The sequence below is a fragment of the Poecilia mexicana genome, unplaced genomic scaffold (assembly GCF_051168715.1).
Source record: "Poecilia mexicana isolate PSO_F unplaced genomic scaffold, ASM5116871v1 scaffold_2, whole genome shotgun sequence".
NCBI lineage: Eukaryota > Metazoa > Chordata > Actinopteri > Cyprinodontiformes > Poeciliidae > Poecilia > Poecilia mexicana.
Window position 1 is genome coordinate 17,091,215 of NW_028263371.1, and position 20,145 is coordinate 17,111,359.

Consider the following 20,145-nt stretch of genomic DNA (forward strand, 5'->3'; position numbering starts at 1 on the left):
CTCCAGTTTCTCGTGCTCCTTTTTCCTGATGTTGTGGTCACTTGGTATTGCTACATCCACCACAACGGCTTTCCTCTGCTCTTTATCCACCACCACAATGTCCGGTTGGTTCGCCATTACCATCTTGTCTGTCTGGATCTGGAAGTCCCACAGGATCTTAGCTCGGTCATTCTCCACCACCTTTGGGGGTGTTCCCCACTTTGACTTCGGGGCTTCCAGTCCATATTCTGCACAGATGTTCCTGTACACTATGCCCCCACTTGGTTATGTCGTTCCATGTACGCTTTCCCTGCCAGCATCTTGCACCCTGCTGTTATGTGCTGGACTGTCTCAGAGGCCTCCTTGCACAACCTACACCTTGGGTCTTGTCTGGTGTGGTAGATCTGAGCCTCTATTGCTCTGGTGTTTAGCTCGCTCGAAATGGGCGATTATATATATATCAAACAAGACTTAAAGGAAATTTGACTTTGTAATTTAATGCATTCAGATTGGGCCTCTGTCTCTTTAAGAAACTCCTGCTCTTTCTGAAACTCCACCTTCAGGAAGTCATTACAACATGGCTCCTCTATTAACCCTTTAATGTTTTTACCAGCATTGCTCTGAGAAGTAGCTCCTATAACGAGCTCAGCAGAGGTGTTTGCTAATTGCTGCAGGCTAGTCTGAAGGAGCTGAGTGGGGAGGGCGGTGCTGTAAGGCGGAAGCTTAACCTCTGCAGCTCCAAGAAGGAGCTTCATCCTAGAAGGCGGGGCTAGGTCCACCCAGACGTTTTTGGACAGCTGAATGGTTACCATGGAGATTAAAGAATTTCTCTAACATGCAAGAAAGAATCGAAGCAACAATGCAGGTAGATTTGTTTTGAGTGTATAACATTATAATATGACATGTTTAAAAAGTTGATTTTTACATAATACTGCCCCTTTAAACCGTACAGGAAGACGCCTCTGTTTTACATTTGGGGGAAGAAAGGAGTGTGTTTGCAGAGTGAAGTGGCAGCTGCGCGTCCTGGGCCAGCTCCTCCTGACTGCGCACTGCCAACAGTCCGGAGGCTGAGGTTTGTGTGGACAAAGCTCCACTGCTCCCAGCTGCCAGAGGAGGACCTTGAAAGAGGTAGAACCGAGTTTTCCCTGTGCAGTCTGTCTCTGTCTCTCTCTCTTTCTCTGCAAAGCCTCAAACTGGAATTCTTCCTCTCCTTCATTCATCAGGAAGTTTCTCTCTCTCTGGAAACGGACAATGCCGGAGGTTTAGGGAGAAGTTCGGCATTTAATCGACGTCGTCTAAAACTTCTCTCTCGGCGGGTTGAGCAGCTTTCTTCTTGGCTATGAATTCTTCGGCGGGACCCCGCGTGTTTCTGGGATGAACTGGTGGATTTAAACTTTACGCACAGCCCGTTCGGCCTGTTTTCGTGCGGTTTGGTTTCCTCCCGCAGCGGAGGGCGCGCTCTGAACGCGATCCCTCTGAACAACTGCGCGTCCTGTCCTCTGTCTGTCTTCATCTGGAGTTAATAAGACACCAAATGCTGTGAGGAAACTACAGAACATCACCGAAGCTCCGCTGCTGGATCTTTTTTTCCCCTTCTTTTGTTTTTTTTCCTTTTGGGTGGGTTTGCTTTACTTGAAGGATCCACAATGAGGGCGTTTGTTTGTGTCAGTTTGGCTCTGATTTATTTGATCACCTGGACCGAAGCCGACAAACAAACTCATCTGAAGAGGATGCCACTCCGCCGACGCGTAAAGACCGGACGTGCCCAGCCGCGCGCAACCGACAAGGAGGGCTTCGTCGGGCGTCTGCGCCCGGAATTTGGATCCGCGATCACTTCACAGAGCTCAACGGGCGGCGGAAATGTACAGTCAGATGAGGGGGCCCGTGTTCCCGTCAGGACAGGGGCGTCGAAGGACAGAAGAGCGGGAGGTGGGGGGTTACGGCCACGGAGAGGGGGCGCCGGGCAGATCGGCTTGCCGCAGCGGTCGGACATGCTGCAGGATGAGGGCACTCCGGGAGCGAGGGCCAGGATCTCCAGGATGCCCAACAGTGCGGGGTCACCCAACCTGCTGGCCAGCTTCGCGGGGAAGAACCGGGTTCTGGTTATCTCAGCGCCCCACGAGTCCGAGGGCTACTACCGGCTCATGATGTCTCTCCTCAAGACGGACGTCTACTGCGAACTGGCCGAGAGGCACGTCCACCAGATCGTGATGTTCCATCAGGAGGGCGAGATGGGGGGCAAGGTGAGGAGGATCACCGCCGAGGGGAAGATCCTGCAGGAGCCGCTGGACACGGCGCTCATCCCCAGGCTGATGAGCTTCCTCAAACTGGAGAAGGGTAAGGTGTGAAAGATCGATGCAGCAATTGGAAGTGTTGACTTTACAGGTGTGCAATGCCTGGCGAAAGTATCGGTAACCCTGGAACTTTATCATATTATTTTCACATTACAACCACCGAGTTCAATGCATGTTTTATACAATACGATGGCCATTGAAAAAAGTGAGGAGTAAACTTCCCCCAGAAGTTCATATACATTTTTTTATGCGACTCTTGTATAACATTGTCTAGAAAAGGCAAGGAAAGTTCTGAGCTCCAAAAGTCGAAGATGTGCGAGAAAAAAATAAAATCCTCAGAAATTTGACATAAATCTCAGAAAGTTTCTACAAAAACTTGGACACTTCGTAAAAGTTATTCAAAAGTCGAACATTTTCGATTAATCTAAATATTTCGGAGGGTTTTTTTTTCTAGCTAATTTAGGGCTTTTCTAGTTTAGAAGAGCGATTTTTTTGGGGGTCAGAAATTGGGGTGTTTCCATTACTTTGCAAATTTATTTTCACATTTACAATTCATGCAATTTTATGGTTAATGAGATTAAAACACATGTGTACTGCTTACTAAGTGGTTTCTGCAGACTCTGTGTTGTAGTCAGTAATATTTAGGATGGTAAGATTAAATGGGAAGTATCAATGTGGGCCACACATTTCTTCTTTACTTCATTCTACTTTTCTTTGACCTCCAGGTAAGTTTGGAATGGTGCTACTGAAGAAAACCCTGCAGGTGGAGGAGAAGTACCCCTACCCAGTCAGACTGGAGGCCATGTATGAGGTCATTGACCAGTCACCCATGAGGAAGCTGGAGAAGCTGCGTCAGAAGGGCTTTGTCCAGAAGTGTAAAGCAGCAGGTGTGGAGGGTCAGGTGGAGGACGTAACACAGACAGGCAAGTCCACACTTTTTAGACTTCTTAGTCTTAAAAACCAAGCCAAAAGAATTATTGGGTGACCAGATGTGGGGGGTTCTTGCCTAAACATGACCATATCTACAGTCTGACTCATATTGGAGGAGCTTGCTCTTTTCACATTTCATACCGTACTGTCATTTCATGGTGACATTTTTAAGAAATGTGTAAAAAAATCTATTTTTGTAAAATACCTGCTCTAAGCTGTTGGAACAAAGACCAGTGGAAAGAGATTCATTTTGAGTTTCACCAACAAGGTGTTAAGCAAAGTCTGTGAATATTTGTGTAAATTGAATATTTTTTTCTGTTTTAAATACATTTTCAAAACACTCAAAAACATTTTTTACATGATCATAATTGGGTAGATATTTTAATACAATATTTTGTATTAATATAGTACTTGTAAGAATACTTTCCTTAAAGTTAAAGGTTATCTCGGTTTGTCTGTCGAATAGCTCCTGCTCCTCCTGTACAGAGAAAACCAATGAAGAAGTTCCCCAGAAAGCCCACACAGGCCTCAACCACAGCTGCTACCACCACCACCACCACACGGCCCACGACAGCACCAACACCAACCACAACCAGACCCACAACCACAACCACCACCAAACCTACCACCACTACAACCAGGAGAACCACCACCACCACCCAGAGGCAGACCCGAGCCCAGACCACAGCCGTGTGGCTCCCGCCTTCCAGAACAACAGCTGATCCTTACGATGACAACCACAGCGAGAGGTACCCAGCTAAAACCACCCCGACCGGAGACAACCGCACCGACAAGGACAACAGAGACTCTCACAGCCACAAGCTGGTTCCTGTTTCACACAAACCCACCAAGACGAAGTCCGCCAAGAAGAACGAGGCGGAGAAGGTAATGCTACATCAGTTAGCAACATAGCATAGCTAACTGTCGGTAACAGTTTAACGGTTCCACGTCCTTGTTCGGGTGAAATGACACCCGAAGAGTGTTTACAGCAGTTTTCTTTCTATTTAAATATATTTATACATTATGGAGATAGTTATTAAACATTAATTATTAAACATGCGCCAAACTCGCGTGTTTGTATTTTCTAAAAGAACAAAAATTGTGACGTGTTGTTTGTGTTGTCATAAAAGCACAAATTGCTCTCATGTAGCACAAAAACGAGAAACTGCTTTTGTCCTTTTTGTCAAAACAAAATAAGCTTAAATTCACCTCCAAAATTAATTTCATAACCACGAGTAGCCCTGTGATTAAGTACCTGTGTTGAGTCAGTAAGTGACGGCTGAGGAAGTGGCCTCTAGCAGAAACAGACGATAGCATCCACTGACCATGGATGGGCATGACGGCCATATGGAATATGAGCTGTTATATCTGAGCTGTTCTTACAACCTCAGTGGAAAAATGACATGACACACAAGTGCATGGATTTATTGCAATATGCGATTGTTTTATTTGGTTGTGGGTTTTTTCTAACTAGACACAAACAGACTCTCTTTCTTGATTCAAAGAAGCCATTTTGTATTTTATGGGAAGAATTTGAGCCCAAAGAGCCAAAAATGAGCCTGTTTTCCATGGAACAAGGCAGTTTGCTGCAAATTTATATGCCGCTTTTCAGCAACCAATTGAGCATAATATTGCAACCATCTGCTTACTAGTGAGTTGGTGCAGCTTAGACTAGCAAAACAACTCTGACCTGTTGATGTATAACCTCCACTAAAACCCCTGAAGGTGGTTTTGGAGCAGATCCTTTAAGTATTGTAAGTTGGATTCAACTTGTTTGACCAGAGTGTCCCACAGATGCCTGATTGGATTGAGATTTGTCAATTGATCTCAATTTCCTCAGCTGCTTCCACTGGGTCACCTACTGACCGTAGGCAGCCTCTTAAAGTGACCGCGGGCATATTCAGACCGTTAAGCTAATCTGTGTGAATAAATAGAATGTGTTCAGATGTAATTGATCTGCTCACCTTGGCTACCGTCACTATCCATGCTTCTGGGCTCAAGTTCTGGGCAGGCTTTTGATTTTTCCATCCTCAAACTGGGTAAGTTATCTTTATGGCTATCGTCATGGTAACAGCATGATTCCGCCTGCAGGTGCCACCTAAAGACTACGAGGACAACTACGAACCCGGCCAGCCGATTACGAGCGGCCCAGAGGAGACAGAATCTGTCCCGGATCCCAGTCCGACTAAAAAAGTCAAAAGTAAGCACGATAAGAAGAAGAGAAAGAATGGCATCAAGAACATCAAGAAACCTGACAGGAGAGGAGAGAAACCCCGGAAAGAGGAGAAGAGGAAAAATGTGAGGAAGCTGACAAAGTACCCAGAAAGGCAGGACTACCCGAAACCCACAAAGAAGCCAACGCCCCCTCCCAAGGGCGCCCTGGCCTCCTTCCTGGACTACTTTGAGAACAGGAGGCGGCTGCTGGTGAGAGCACGACACAACATTTACAGTCCAGTAATAGTACATTACCTCCCCTCCAGGCCCTAATGACAGGGGAACATATTGCACATAGATATTACTCTATGTCCATCAACATTTTGCTACCTGCATGTATCTTTTCTCAACATCTTTGGGCCTTCTCTGTTTGGTTTATCGTGTCGTTCATTACAGCTAACACCCACTGCTGTTGTCCTGTTTGCCAAGAGAAAACAAAATAAGCTTAAATTCACCTCCAAAATTAATTTCATAACCACGAGTAGCCCTGTGATTAAGTACCTGTGTTGAGTCAGTAAATGACGGCTGAGGAAGTGGCCTCTAGCAGAAACAGACGATAGCATCCACTGACCATGGGCATGACGGCCATTTGGAGTTTGAGCTGTTACATCTGAGCTGTTCTTTCATCCTGAGTGGAAAAATGACACAACACACAAGCTCATGGGTGTATTGCAATATGCGATTGTTTTAATTCTAAAATGGGCTGGAAAATACACAATACTGTCCTTTTAAATGTGCTGATCTGGTAAAATAAGCATTTACTGCAAGTTTGAACATTAGACAAAAATAACAACAGATATATAGTAAGATTGCAAAAAGCAACACATCAGCCTCAGTTTAAAGAAATTCAATAAACAGTTGGGAAACACCCCCAGCAGTTCTTTTCTCAGAACCCTTCAAGGTGGGATGCAGAAGCCTTTTTGTCATCTTTTGTATTTTATGAAAGTGCCAGAGTGATGAGCGGAGCGTAGCGGTATGAGAGCAAGTCAGCTTGAGAAAGTGACTTAGAGGTGATGTATGATTTATGTTTTTAACAATTTAAGATTGATGTTTTTTTGGGTTGGGCAACAACAAGATTACTGTTAACGATGCTGGAGTCGGTGTTTCACTGTAAATTAAAGTGCTTTAACTGCAGGAAAAATAAACAATGTTTTTCCCAAAAATGAACAGATGTAAAATGCACTGTTTTCATCAGCAATTCACATCAAATCAACAGTTTCAATCAATCAATCAAGTATATTTGTTTAGCACATTTCGGCAGCAAGGCAGTTCAAAGTGTTTTACACCATGAAAACATACGAACATCATGAGCACAACATGCTGCCAACAACCGTGAAAACCGTTAAGGAGGATTAATGTTTTCAGTCAGACCTGAGGAGACGTTGTTGCAGTAATCAGTGCGACTAAACAAATGGATGAGTTTCTCTAGCTCTTGCTCCGACATCAGTCCTTTAATCCTAGAAATGTTCTTCAGGTGATAGAAGGCTGACTTTGTGACTGTCTTTATGTTTCTCTGAAGGTTCAGTTCTGTGTCCATCACCATACCCAGATTTCAGGCCTGGTCACTATTTTCTGCCGACTTCAGTTTTGTTTTTAAATCATTTTATAGTTCACAGATTTTACCTGCCACAATTTTACTGTTTTCCACTGTTGAATATGCAAATATTTGTTTTTACAGTGTAATTACCTTTTACTGACTGCGGGGGAGCAGGAAACACCTCTGGGCGCCACGGGGATTAGATTATCCACTCTTTTGCACTTCTGAAGTTCTAAAGCTTCACAATTGCTCCAAAGTTTGTCCATAAATTCTCCTGCTGCAGCCTGGGCTGCACAGCAGAGTGCTAGCAGACTTCATGTCTCCGTTTGGTAGCCGGTACGGATTCCTTATCGCAGCGCTGCTCTCAGCAGGGTGGGAAAATGTTCTCCCACTTCATGCAGGTTAATGTAAGCATCTCCTCTGCAGCACAGGCTGCATGTGTGTTTATGGCACGTATATGTTACCCTAACCTTCCCTCCTTTCCTCCAGTTGATCACCTCCCCCAGTGAGGAGAACAGAATGTATGTCCAGCAGAGGGACGAGTACCTGGAGTCTGTGTGTGAGATGGCCATCAGGAAAGTTTCCATCATCACCATCTTTGGCTCCCTGACCAACTCCACCATGAAGATCGACCACTATCAGATAGGTGAGCTCCTCGAAATGGGATCCTGGTTCTGATTAGAGTTTGGAGCAAATTTAACAGCAAGTCACACAGCTTCTATATCACTTCATGAACTTTAACTAACAGTGTGAGACTTTGGTGGACGGGTTTCTGAAGTTCTGGTATTGCCGGGATGTAACTACGTCGAGTCCAGACGTTAGAAGTGAGCCAAGCCAGGCATCAGTGATCCAATCACACCCAAACCGCAGGTGTCTGGTCCTGTGGAGCGAACCAGCCAGCTTTCCCAGAAATCCTTTCAGCGGCGTAACGCAAACTGTCCTATAAACTATCAAAACTTTGTTTTGAGGTGGAAAACCGATGAAGGCTGGTTTGGAGGGATGTGCTGTGTCACTGGAGCTTGGGAAACCCCAGTCGTCCCAAACCCTCGGAGTCGGTCGCTCTGCGTTTGTTTCACGAGGAGCGAAGCCGCTTTACGAGTCTGTCTCTCCTCTTGTCGGCGAGGTTTTCATCCAGATGGAATGTGCTCACGTCATCCTCCGCCCCCGCCACTGATTCAGCTTAGCCGCACTTCCCTCCTTCCTCTTCCAGCCCAGAGTCTCGCCGTGTTGTTTTGGAACAGCCGTGTTCTCAAGACTTGCATCTGTTCATGCAGCTATTTTTGGAAAGGAAAAAAAAAAAAAATCACCTTTTAATGTTGTTTTTAAAACGTCAGGATTAAAACCAGACACAAGTCATGGTAATCTAATATCTCCTGAGGCCACATGTTTCTAGTTTTCAGCACAAACATCGTAATACACTTGAAATAAGATGAAACTAGCTCAAGTAATTTTTCAACAAGATATAGGAGCTAGTTTTAAGCCAATAATTTCTTAATATTAATTCTTTAAAAAGTACTTATTCCACTGGCAGATTAATTCACTCATGACAAGGCATCATTCCCAGGTTATACGTAAAATAATCTGCCAGTTGAACTGGAACTTTTTATTGACTTAGAACGAGCTCCTTTAGCTGCTTTCCCATTACAAATGTGCACAAACCTTTGTCAATATTCCACTAATGTCAAAAAAAAGCTAAATTTTATGTTTCCATTAAATAAGAAACCCAATTAAAATCAAGCATGTACATGTCTGTTCATTCAATAAGTCATGAAAAAACATGCTGTGCCGTCACCCTCATACCACTTCCTGTTGTCTTCTTCATGTTTTCCGCCAGTAGTAACTTGTGATTGTTGATCATGTGACTGGTGTGATGCGAAAAAAGCGTTTCTGCTGCAGTTATACAAACTACACGAATTTTGATACGGCTGAAAAACCACTTTGTTGAAACGCAAAACGTTTTATTGAATAACTTGAAGTATTTTTAATTGGCATGTTTCCATTAAGCTAATTTATTTTCGTAATTCCATTTCGCTCAACTGTATGACCAATGGAACAAAGCCAGTTAGCTAACATTATCTGCATCCAACAGCATTACTCAGCTTATATTTTCTTTGTTTGGAAAACCTGCATATTTGTCACAGTTAAGTCATGAAAAGCATCCCACATCATGATCTTCCAAACACTTCCTGTCGTCTTCCTGGATGTTGTGGATCATGTGACTCATATGATGTGAAAAAAGTGTTTCTAATGCCAAAACCTTTTTATCAAAAACAAAGGTTTTATCTTTTAGGTGTGTGTCCTCTGGACTTTGGTCCACAGAGTCTGGACTCCTGTTGGGATTGCTCACTGCCCAACAGAGAGCGGCTCAGCCACTCATCAAAACACGGCGTTCTGTGGTCTGCGTCTCATGCGCACATCTGGGACGGGACGGCTGATTAGAGGCCTTTACTTTGCTTCACCGGCCCGCAGCATGCCAGATGCAGTCCTCTTCATCTAATCCAGACGGATCCCACAGAATGAAAGCCACTCTCTGTGGAGTTAGCGTGTGATTTACGCCGCAGCCTCCCATCTGGCCGCTCCAGGCAGATACATGCTTTACTGCAACTTTGTTTTAAAGTCAGCAGTGGGAGATGTACTGTTTTTGGGGTGTGTCGAAATGCCAAGTCATTTTACATCTTTTGCCTGTAATCTGAAAAGTATTGACACCACTTTCGCATTTTCAGTTTGTCACAAACTTCGATATGTTTAATTGGGATTTCATGCGATGGACCAACACAAAGTGGAACGATGAGTTTTCAAAACTCCCCCACTTTGAAAAATAGTGGACCAGATGGGTACAAAGGAATGCCACACCTTCCAGACTTATCTTTGAAGATCATTTTGAATCGTGTGAATCTTTTACCGTCAAATTCATATTTATGCCCAAATGTATGTTGCGGCGTCCCGTTAAATTCCAATAAAATTCAGTGAAGTGTCTCTAAGAAACCCCGGAAGCTCACAGAATCTGTCATCCCGCTCTTCAGAGAACGACAAACCCATGAAGGGTCTCCGTCAGGAGGACCTGGTCAACCAGGAGCTGATCACAGAGCTGAGGAAGGAGTTCGGGATGACGTACGATGAGTTCTACATGGTCCTCACCGACACCGACATGAGAGTCAAGGTGAGAGCCCGCTCTGCTAGGAACCTGCAAGCAGCAGGTTGTTTCCACAGTGACATCATGGAGGATGTTTTCTGTTTAATTCAGTAAATCACTACTAGATGACTTGGGGAGACCAAAAGCTGAATATTCAGCCTGAAACCATCACAAGATATTGTAAATTCTGTAAATTTTACATCAGAAAACTTTAGATACATTAAAAGTTTCACAAAAAAACCTGTTTTCTATCTTCATGTTTTCTTCAGCACAGATACTCCAACATGACATGATGGGAAACTACCTGAGAGCAGATTAACACAATCCAATTCTATTATGAATTTAGTTTTTTTTTCTTAATTGGCCATTTGTACTTTGGGGCGTCTGTGAATTTTGATCTGATGAATGAATGAGTTTCTTGACAGGAAAGGACTGGAACCATTAAATTGTACAACTTCTCTTGCAATATTATGACATTATAATCTTAGAATTATGAGATTATTTTTGCATTATTTCTACTTTCTGAGTTTCTGTTGTCTATTTGATGTTTTTTAAATTGTTATGATGTGCAGCACTCTGAACTGCTGCGTTGATTAAAAACGTGCTAAGAAAATAAACTTGACTGAATGATCGACACGTCTAAGTTTGAAGTTGTAACTTGGAAAAGTGAGAACAGTTGTGGACGTGTGAACGCTCTCAGTCCGCATGTTCGCCTCTCATCTGCTTCCATTTCCCCGCTTTTTTCTTTGAAGGTGACCTGGCCTCACGCTGCTGGCACAGTAGCTCCACTCACACACTGTTTTAATTCACACAGCATGACATTTGCTCAGCAGCTGTGTGTGTGTGCGTGGATGTGTGTGTGCCAGAGTAAACCAGCTGGCTGTTTTTGGACAGACCCATCAAAGAGGCCAGTGTTCGCATCCTCTGCTGACAGAGACAGGGCCGCCTGTGAGCGTACACGGCCGTGGGCGTGCAAGGGAGACAGAGCGAGGCGGAGAGAGAGAGAGACAGGAAAAAGGTGCGAAGGAGAACGCGCCGCGCCGCGAGTTCAGCACATCCGCGGAGGCGCAAGAGTCGCCGCATTTTTCTACACACACGTTGTTCACCAAATCTTCGGTGTTTTCGCTGCTTCCCAGAAGTTACTGCGGCGAATGTTTGGAAGGTGGCAAAGCTCACTGCAAAGTCACAAACACACTTCCCGTTTCTCAAACCGCCTCAGAAAACATGTTTTATTTCATTCATTCGACTTCTAACGTTCTCATTTTTGTGTATGTCTTCTGTTTGGGGTTTTTTTAAGCAGCAGTCCTATGAGGTCCCCATCGCCATGAAAGCGGTGTTCGACTACATTGACACCTTCTCCTCTCGAATCCGGGAGATGGAGCAGCAGAAGAGAGACGGAGTCGTCTGTAAGAAAGAGGACAAACCCCGGTCTTTGGAAAACTTTCTGTCCAGGTGGGATTCAACAACGCAGAGCGCACCACATAACCGTTTTACAGATTTCATCTCTTTTTGAATAGTCTCAGAGGGAAAACAAAAAAGATGTTTTGAAATAACATCTCATAACCATTCATTGGGTGAAAAAGTCTGTCCTGACCAACATGCCACAGTGTGAAAAGTAATTACCTCCTAAACTTAAAAGGGCAGTATTTTGTAATATCTGCTCTTTTGAGCTTTGCATCATGCTGATTGTTGCTAGTCAGCACCAATTAGCAAACACCTGGTGGAGCCTGAGCTCTTTATATGAGTTACTTCTCACTGCAACTTTGGTAAAAATGCTGCTAAAGGGTTAATAGAGGAGCCATGTTGTGACGTCTTCCTGAAGGCGGAGTTTCAGAAAGAGCAGGAGTTTCTTAAAGAGACAGAGGCCCAATTTTATGCCTTTAAATTACGAAGTCATATTTGAGATATATAGTCTTTTTATAATAACTGAAGGTAACATTTACTTGATTGTGCTATAAAATGTGACCATATGCCTCAAAAACAAATAATGATAATCTGTTTGATATAAAACTAGTTTGATGACCTAATATAAGTTTGGCAAATTTATTTCTGGCTCTGTTTGTTGTTAATTCTCCGATGCACGGCTTAGAATCAGAAGAGAACTTGGAAAGTCTTTCTTTTTGTGAATTTACGAACGAGAAAGAACATGTATTATGATGATTATATTTAAAAGATTTGATGGAGGAAATGTTTAATTAAACAGCCGAAGTCCAAGAAGGTCAGCTGCCTTCAAAACAAGGGTAGGACAATCATCTGTCTTACCTCTGATCAGAGGGTGATGCCTGGAAATTTTAGACAACTCTCAAATGACCATGTAGAGATTGAAGCCAGCTGATCTGTGGATCAGCTGGCTTCAAAACTCCGATTCATCTATCGAAGTCTGTGGGGATAATTCAGTTGTTCAATTCAGGTGTGTTGGAGCAGCATCTAAAACCAGAAGAATGGAAAATATTGAGGACAAAGGTTGGAGACCCCTGTTCTAGACACTTCTATGGTAAACTAAACTTAAACAAAACCATTAGCGTGAACTGATCTGTTTCCCCGACGTCACGAAAGATCAAGTTTTTCTTGATATCACTCCAAGTATTAGAAAATGAAGAGACGCCACAGCCAAGAGGGAAGGGACACATCAAGCTAATACTGACTTAGATGGATGCAGAAGCTCTTGTTTGACACAGAAACCATTCAGACTCTGTGCCTATAATACGCACACACACACACACACACACACATCTAGATCTAGATAAAGAATAAAAATGTTTTGGCCCACTCCAAACGAAGCGTTGAGCTCAGGTCAAAGGGCAGTTGTAGGAGTTCATACTATTCTTATGAAAGCAATAACCTGAATATGATTTATGTATTAATAGTTTTTATCCAAAGTTATGTGGGAGAATGGAAGAAGAGATTTCAACCAATAATAAAAACTTTATTTATGACTGTTGCTGCATCAGCAGTTTATCATCCTGACGCACAGATAAGACGCAAAGACAGTTGGTCTAAGAAGCTGAATGTGAGATCCTGAGTGGTCCGATCGTGTTGCTCCTGTTTTTTCTCTGAGCCACAAGTGGGACCAGATTTTATGGGTGCTGTGGTCAGAACACGGCAGACAGCAGCTGCCTCTCTGTACGGGTCCTGCAGCCGTTAAAAGTAGCACAAACCCCTGCAGTTTGTCGAGGCTAAATCAATGCTGTCACATATTTTCACGAGACGTCTGAAGCAGTAAGGCCGTCTTTTGTTCCCATGGCGACCGTGGAGAATATTGGTTTCCCGACTGCTGTGATGTGGCAGGTTCTCAACCATAATTTGGGGTTGTCGCCCTTCTGGAAGTAATTGTATGGGAATATGCAGAGTACATGCATAAACTGCTTGTCTTGGCACCGAGCTTTCACTGCTGCACCAAAGTGCCACTTAGATTCAGGCGGAAATTTCTCCTTGATTGCAGGTTCAGATGGAGACGTCGGCTGTTCATCATCTCCGCCCCCAGCGACGAGGAGTGGTCCTATCAGCAGCAGCTGTACGCCCTGAGCAGCCAGGCGTGCAATCTGGGTGAGCCGTCCGAAAGCAACCTGTCGCGTCAGCAAGCAGTGTCTGACCAGTTCGCTCAGCGCTCTGAGGTCAGCTCACGAGTTTATGGTTAAAACAGGAGGAGGAAAAAACAATCAGAACCTCTAAATAGGGGCCATGAAGTTTGTTCAAAGGGAAAAATAAATTGAAGCTGGGGAAAAAAATAAAAAACCTTCAATCTGAAAAGTAGTTTTGAACATTTTTTTTTAGGATTTTTTTTAAAACATTCAAATCTGTATTTTCAGTTTCATTTTTTTCTGTTACAGAACACTTTTATTCAGTTTCAAAACTTTATAAACTTTTTTTTTCAATTTCAAGATTATCTTTCAATTTCAAATCTTTTTTTTTTTGTCAGTTTTAATTTCTTCTTTCTTTCAAACAAACTTTATGGCCCTAATTTAGCTCCTTAGTTTACTTACACAACTGTCAGAAGTCAGAAAAAATGTGCACGACGTTACGAGTGTTTGTCAGGCAGTGCATTTCTTTCCTGACTTGAATAAGTGGGTAAGTTTTACCAACAAATTGTTGAGAGCAAACGCCTGCTTTCATCCGCTTTGGAAACAAAGCGTCATCAACAGCTACACAACGGGGCAGAAGATCGTAGTAGCAAGATGGCGGCTGCTTTGTGCCTCTCTGTTTTCCGCCATGTTTGTTGTGTCTTCAGTATGACCGGCCCACATGGTGACATCACAGTTCACGCTGAAGTACCAGGTATTCCTCAGAAACAAATGGAAACAGATTCGCTGTTCTGGAACCTTGCTAATGACTTAACTAAGAATGCTAGATAACTTTTATTTTTCCCCGCCTCCCTGAGGACCTGAAGATTCAGAGCCATTTTGAAATGAGATATAAAAAAGATAATTTTGTTTCCTAGTCAGAAACCAATGGACTGCAGTGAATCAACACCAACAAAGAGTTTTTTCTTTAGTTTTCCGCCACGTTTGCTAGCTGTTAGCGTTTCCAGCTCCTATGTACGATCTGTGCTTTCAGAGGAAGAGAAAGTTCAAGCCGAGATTAAATTCAAACCGGAAACAAAGATTTATCTTTTATTTTCTTCCATGGATACACTCACATTTACAGCAATATAATCACAGCAGTTGGTTTGCTTCAATCTGTCTTTTCTTTACTGCATTCCTTAGTAGCACGCAACAATAAGTTATTAAAAATGCTGAAATTTATGGACATGTCTGAAGTTTTTCAAGCTCATCTATCCACTTAAATAGAAAGGATGAGGTTATTTATTAAATCCAAATGGTGAAATTTAATCAGAAACACTTTTTTGCTTCCTGGTATGATTTACCTCATCCAGCAATGTGTGTGGTCACACTCTGCCAAAGTCTTATGGACTCTTATAAATGTACGAATAAATTCCTCATGTGTGAAAAATGAATGACACAAACTTTTTCTGTTTGTTGTAAATCTCAGATATGAAGCCCATATTTCTGGTGGATGTGTGTGTGTGTGTGTGTGGGTGTGTGTGTGTGTGTGTTAACGTATTCGCTCGCAGAAAGATCCCAGATGATGAAATTGGCACCGAGCTGTTCTCTTCTTTTCTCTAATGCTTACAAGTCTTTTTTTTTCTCCCTTCCTCTGGCAGGACGCCTGTTGCTCAACGTTTCCACTGCAGTTTAAAAGTTATTACTGCCGTTTATGTCAAAACTTTGCAAATGTGAACAATTTTGACGGGTCTGACAGAAATATGGCTGATAAATGTAAACCGGACAGACCCTTGGACAGCTCCGCTTGTCTGTAAAAACAGATATTCAGGGTTTCACACCCTAGTCGCTTCAACTCTTATGAAAATTTAAGAGTCGTGTCATTAACCCTCAACTTTCTCTTTTTTTTATTATTATTTCTATGATACATAAGTGAAGTCAGATCATCAATCATTTTATCACTTTTATTACTTTTAGTACGGTTTATGTTTAGTCCAAACAGAACTCCTGTACAACTTGAAAGATTTATTGTGGGGGAAATTTCTACAGCTATATTTAGAACCAAAGGTAAGTTAGAATAAAACAGTTTTTATTGAGGCAGAGAGTCTGAAAGGGTCCATTAATGTCACCACTGTAGGAGCCATTCTATACTGCTGGATTTATTTTGGTATAATTTGATGAAGCATAAAGGTAAAAAGGCTTAAAAAAAATCCTGAATCTTCTGTGAAATGCCGTTTATTTGTGTGGAGTTTTCTTAAGTGTTTTGTGTCGATTTTGGTTCTGATCCCAGTAACCTTATAACCAGCAGTCAGTGGTGATGCTTACTTTAGTTATTGATTAATCTATCAAATATTTGGACAAATAATTGATTAATCAGAGATGGAGAAAAATCGGCACATTCTCAGTGTAGGTCCTTTAAGTTTTTTAGACAATATTTGAAATGCATTAAAAGATGATTCCAATTGGCGCATTTTTACGGTGAACAGAAACTACTGAGGGGTGAGAATGGCTGTTTGGGCGGTAAACGTTGCAGACTCTTGGTCTAAGCTGTCTGTTAAGATTTAAAGAACAGTCCCATGTTTCTTACAAACGAAGTCGTGAAGAATGTTACCTACAGTAGATACTCACTGCTGCAATGCAGAATTATCTGTTTCAAGGTTGTCTTAAAGGTTCAGAGCATTTCTTCTAGGCGTGTTGTTGCTTCATGGCAATATCACTGAAAAACATGATGTGTGATTAAAGAAAAACCACACGTGGCGTGTTATCCTGCTCAGCCACACCAGGACTTTTTCCTTCCTCGTGTGTTGATCTTGGCCATGTTGGAACCCGGAGCGGTTCTCTTCCCCCACCCCACCTCCAGACTACCTCCACCTCTCCTGGGAGGTTTCCTCCTGCCGTTTAGCGTTGGCGCTCACCAAGTGAAGCCAGCATTCTCTCGCGGCTCTCCCACTTTAGAGGAAACAATTTGTTGGCAGGATTTTCCAGACCACCTCCGAGTTCTCCTCCCTTCACGTACAGAACGGCCGTTTCGGGCTTCGTTCCAGGAGCCGTCGGTTCACATCAGCAAGAAGGCGGATGGACACGACGCAGCTGGATGCAGCTTCTCCCTCACTCCTTATGTTGCATTTATTGGTGCTGTGTTTACCGTGATGTTTCAGGTCTGAGGCACATCGCCGTCCTGAAGCTGGTCGGTACGGAGCTGCCGGACATGGGCGGAGTCCTGGAACTTTATCCCATCAATGGTAAGAGCTTTATTGTTTAAAATGACATTTTCGTAACAACATGGTCCTCACATGCTTTTTGTTGTTGGAGAATATGACAAAGTACAGTCATCATCCACAGAAACTAATAGAGATACGAGAAAATTCACGTTATCTGACAGAAACTCACTCGGTTGCAAGTCATTTTGCAGAAATAAAAGTAGATTTCTGTAATAACTTTTAATAAATGTTTCAATGGGCCGTTGAAACAGCAGATTTAGTGTGGCAAACGGCCCAATATTACATATTGGAATAAATAGGGATTATACTGAACAACAGTCACAGAAAAAAATATTTAGGAATAACTTTTCCTAAATATTAGGCTTTGGAGGTTTTATACCAAAAGCCAGTTAGATTTCATCATCGTAATATTTCTGCTAAGTTTGTTACTCTAGGCTTTTCCAAGCTTATCGATTTAATTGTTCTTAAATTGATCTTCAAATGCTTAAATGAACTTGAACCCAAACCATTAAACAACTGCATACAGAAGCTGCAGGGCTACAGCAGATCTGCCAGAGTGGCTTTAAATGGCAGATGTAAGAGTCCTTTTTGTCTGAACACTTTTGTTCAAAGTTTTCTCTGTGTGAGAGGATCCACAACTTGGTGCTCAGTTTGGTTGGAGCTTCCTCTCTTTGCTAGCTGGTCTCACATTCATCTCTACAACACTTCAGTTCTAAAAGACTTTATGGGAATAGTTGACGACAGTCTAATTGAAGCTCGCACCACATTAAGGACGACATTGGATCTGGCTGCCATTCCCAGATTTTTTTTTTTTTTTTTGAGAGAGAGAGAGAGAGAGAGAGAGAGAATGGGTTAAATGTAGCACAAAAGCACATTGAGAGAGCAGCAATTCTAGAAAAGTGCAGTATGTTTTATGTACAGGAGCTCTCGGTTGATTTATTAGAAACTTCAGATTTAAGGCAACACAACTGGAAAAGGTTTTCAGGTTAAATGTGAGAAAATGATAACAATACCAAACACAGAACCAGATCTGCCACAGAATGTTTTGGACTTAAATAATAGTGAAAGTGTACCTGGGCGTAGGGCCTGTAGTGTCTGATAAACCGATTCCACATGGTCTGGAGGAGAAACCGGCCCTGAACGGGCCACACTTGATCCACACCATTACTCTCAGATAGCACACACTGGATGAGTCGCACACACTGATGTGCTCCAAGACAGAACAGATCAGTGGAACAAAACTGAGAGGGTACAAAGTGCTGCTAATGCTTTTAAACCTTTTGAGAACATGCGTCAAACTCACGGCCCGGGGGCCAAAGAATGCCATTCAGAGCTTTTTATGTGGTCCTCTAGACTCCAGCGGGCCACATAATTAGCAGAGAATTCGAGATAGCAGATGTCTGCTTAAATATTACTGCATCAATCAAACCAAAGCAGTTTTTGTCAGTACAGAGCCAAATTATGTCAGTCAGTCTCAACTGTTTTTTGTGATTCCACGATCACGCAAATTGACGCAAAATCGACAAACCGACTCACTTTTTCGCACTAATGCGTACTTGTCAGTTTATTACAAATTTTCCACGATGGTGAAAAACCCTGGGTTTAAATGATGCTAACTCCCACCTTCGGGTGGCAGTATATCTTGCTTCTACTAAACTGCTACCTCAGCTTTAATTGATTCCAAGTTATTGTCCATGATTGATGATGATGAAAAAGTCACATGCACTGCCATACATGTACTGTGAGACACCTCACCCGCCTTTCCAGTGGTGCTAATTGAGTATCAACTTACTACAATAGTACACTAAACTTTACACTCTTCATCCCAAAACACATGCAACATACGTAGCACAATGTGTCATAAGCGGCACCCCTTGCTAGCGGTGCCAATTGAGTAGTAACCTTGGTTTTCCATTTTCAGAGGCACCAGTGGCCTGGAAAACTCGTTTCAGTCAGACTGCACCAGGGAGGCTGTGGCTACTATCCAGTAGCTTGCCACCATCAGTGTGAATGTGTGTGTGAATGTAATGTGAAGCTCTTTGCCGTCCTCTGGCCTTGATAAAGTGAAATGCAATTTTAGAGAGACCATTTTCTTTAAATACTAAAGTCAGAATTTTGCCTGCTGGAGTCCTGGATAAGTTGAAGGTCCAGCAAATGTCAAAGGAGTCTGTAAAATCTCCAAGGGAAACACCTGATGCCCGCAGTTATAGCCTCCCTAAAGAATGAGCTGTGTGATGATTTTATGTTATGTTTCATTTCATACTGTATGTTATTGTCTACTTAGTTGTTAGCGTTGGGAGTGCAGGGGTTTGTGGAAAAGAATTTCCCCTTGGGGAGAATAAAGTCTAGAAGTCTGAAAAGTCTAACTCTAAAGATAATAATGTCTTTGGACTCTGCTCTGTTCAAAGAAACCCTCCTCTAGATACCGTCAAACTGTTCTTTGGGTGTTTCCTCTGCCCAGGCAGTGCCACAGTGGAGCGTGAAGGGCTCTCTGCCACCCTGGTGAAGGACATGAGGAACTACTTCCAAATCAGCCCGGAGTACTTCTCCATGCTGCTTGTGGGGAAAGACGGCAACGTGAAGTCCTGGTACCCCTCACCCATGTGGTCCATGGCTATCATCTACGACCTGGTGGACTCCATGCAGCTTCGCAGGCAGGAGATGGCCATCCAGCAGTCGCTCGGCATGCGCTGCCCGGAAGACGAGTACGGCGGATACGGCTACCATCAACACGGTTACCAGGAAGGCTATCACCAGGGTTACGGATATTAAGCCCATTAACGACAATCGTGTTAACTGGTCCTCTGATATCCTGTCATGAAGTTTTATAGCCATCCTCCACATGGTAGTCAGGGATGTAGTCTTTTGAAATATTTTGTAGCACTTAAAGGAAACTCCTGAGCTCCCTTCATGTGCAGCACATCGTACCACGAGGTGCAGGTCGTGGGCTTTTATCCAGTCACAGGTTGGAGTTTTTTTGTATTTGTTACTTTCCAGCATCAAGCGTGTATAACCACCTACCACCTTTACTTGCTTTGTCGAATTTACATTTTCACATTTTCAGGACAAATCTATTTTTTTTTGTAGATAATGAGCTTGAATATGTATTTATTGGAAATCTGTGGCATCTAAAGTGCAATTACCGACCTTTGTTCAGATCTGTTACATTATTTCCCTTCTGTAAAGTCTACGTTGCTCTACAATGTTCCTATTTATATCATGCTAGCAAATATGATGAATAAAAATGTTTTTACTACTGGTGCAGTAAACTGAATGACTTTTAGAAAACATGTTTTCACTCACACACAAGGATTATCTGGTATTCACCATCACTAAC

At 42.9% G+C, this 20,145-nt stretch overlaps 1 protein-coding gene across 3 annotated transcripts; it reads left to right on the forward strand.

Annotated features, from left to right (window-relative positions):
• Window positions 1-970: 970 nt before the first annotated feature.
• Window positions 971-20,064, forward strand: ccdc80 (coiled-coil domain containing 80). 3 transcript variants are annotated; one of them, XM_014967324.2, is made up of 11 exons: window positions 973-1,107; window positions 1,203-2,316; window positions 2,999-3,196; window positions 3,670-4,088; window positions 5,295-5,627; window positions 7,444-7,600; window positions 9,978-10,114; window positions 11,388-11,539; window positions 13,530-13,633; window positions 16,746-16,829; window positions 19,270-20,064. In XM_014967324.2, exons 2-11 carry the CDS (start codon window positions 1,626-1,628, stop codon window positions 19,578-19,580), a joined length of 2,586 nt encoding a protein of 861 aa, XP_014822810.2. In that variant the 5' UTR covers window positions 973-1,107; window positions 1,203-1,625; the 3' UTR covers window positions 19,581-20,064. The 3 variants fall into 3 exon arrangements, 2 of the variants coding, with proteins under 2 accessions (XP_014822810.2, XP_014822808.2); XM_014967322.2 differs by having other exon boundaries at window positions 979-2,316; XR_015765137.1 differs by lacking the exons at window positions 16,746-16,829; window positions 19,270-20,064 and adding an exon at window positions 10,840-11,105 and having other exon boundaries at window positions 971-2,316; window positions 13,530-13,621.
• Window positions 20,065-20,145: the final 81 nt, after the last annotated feature.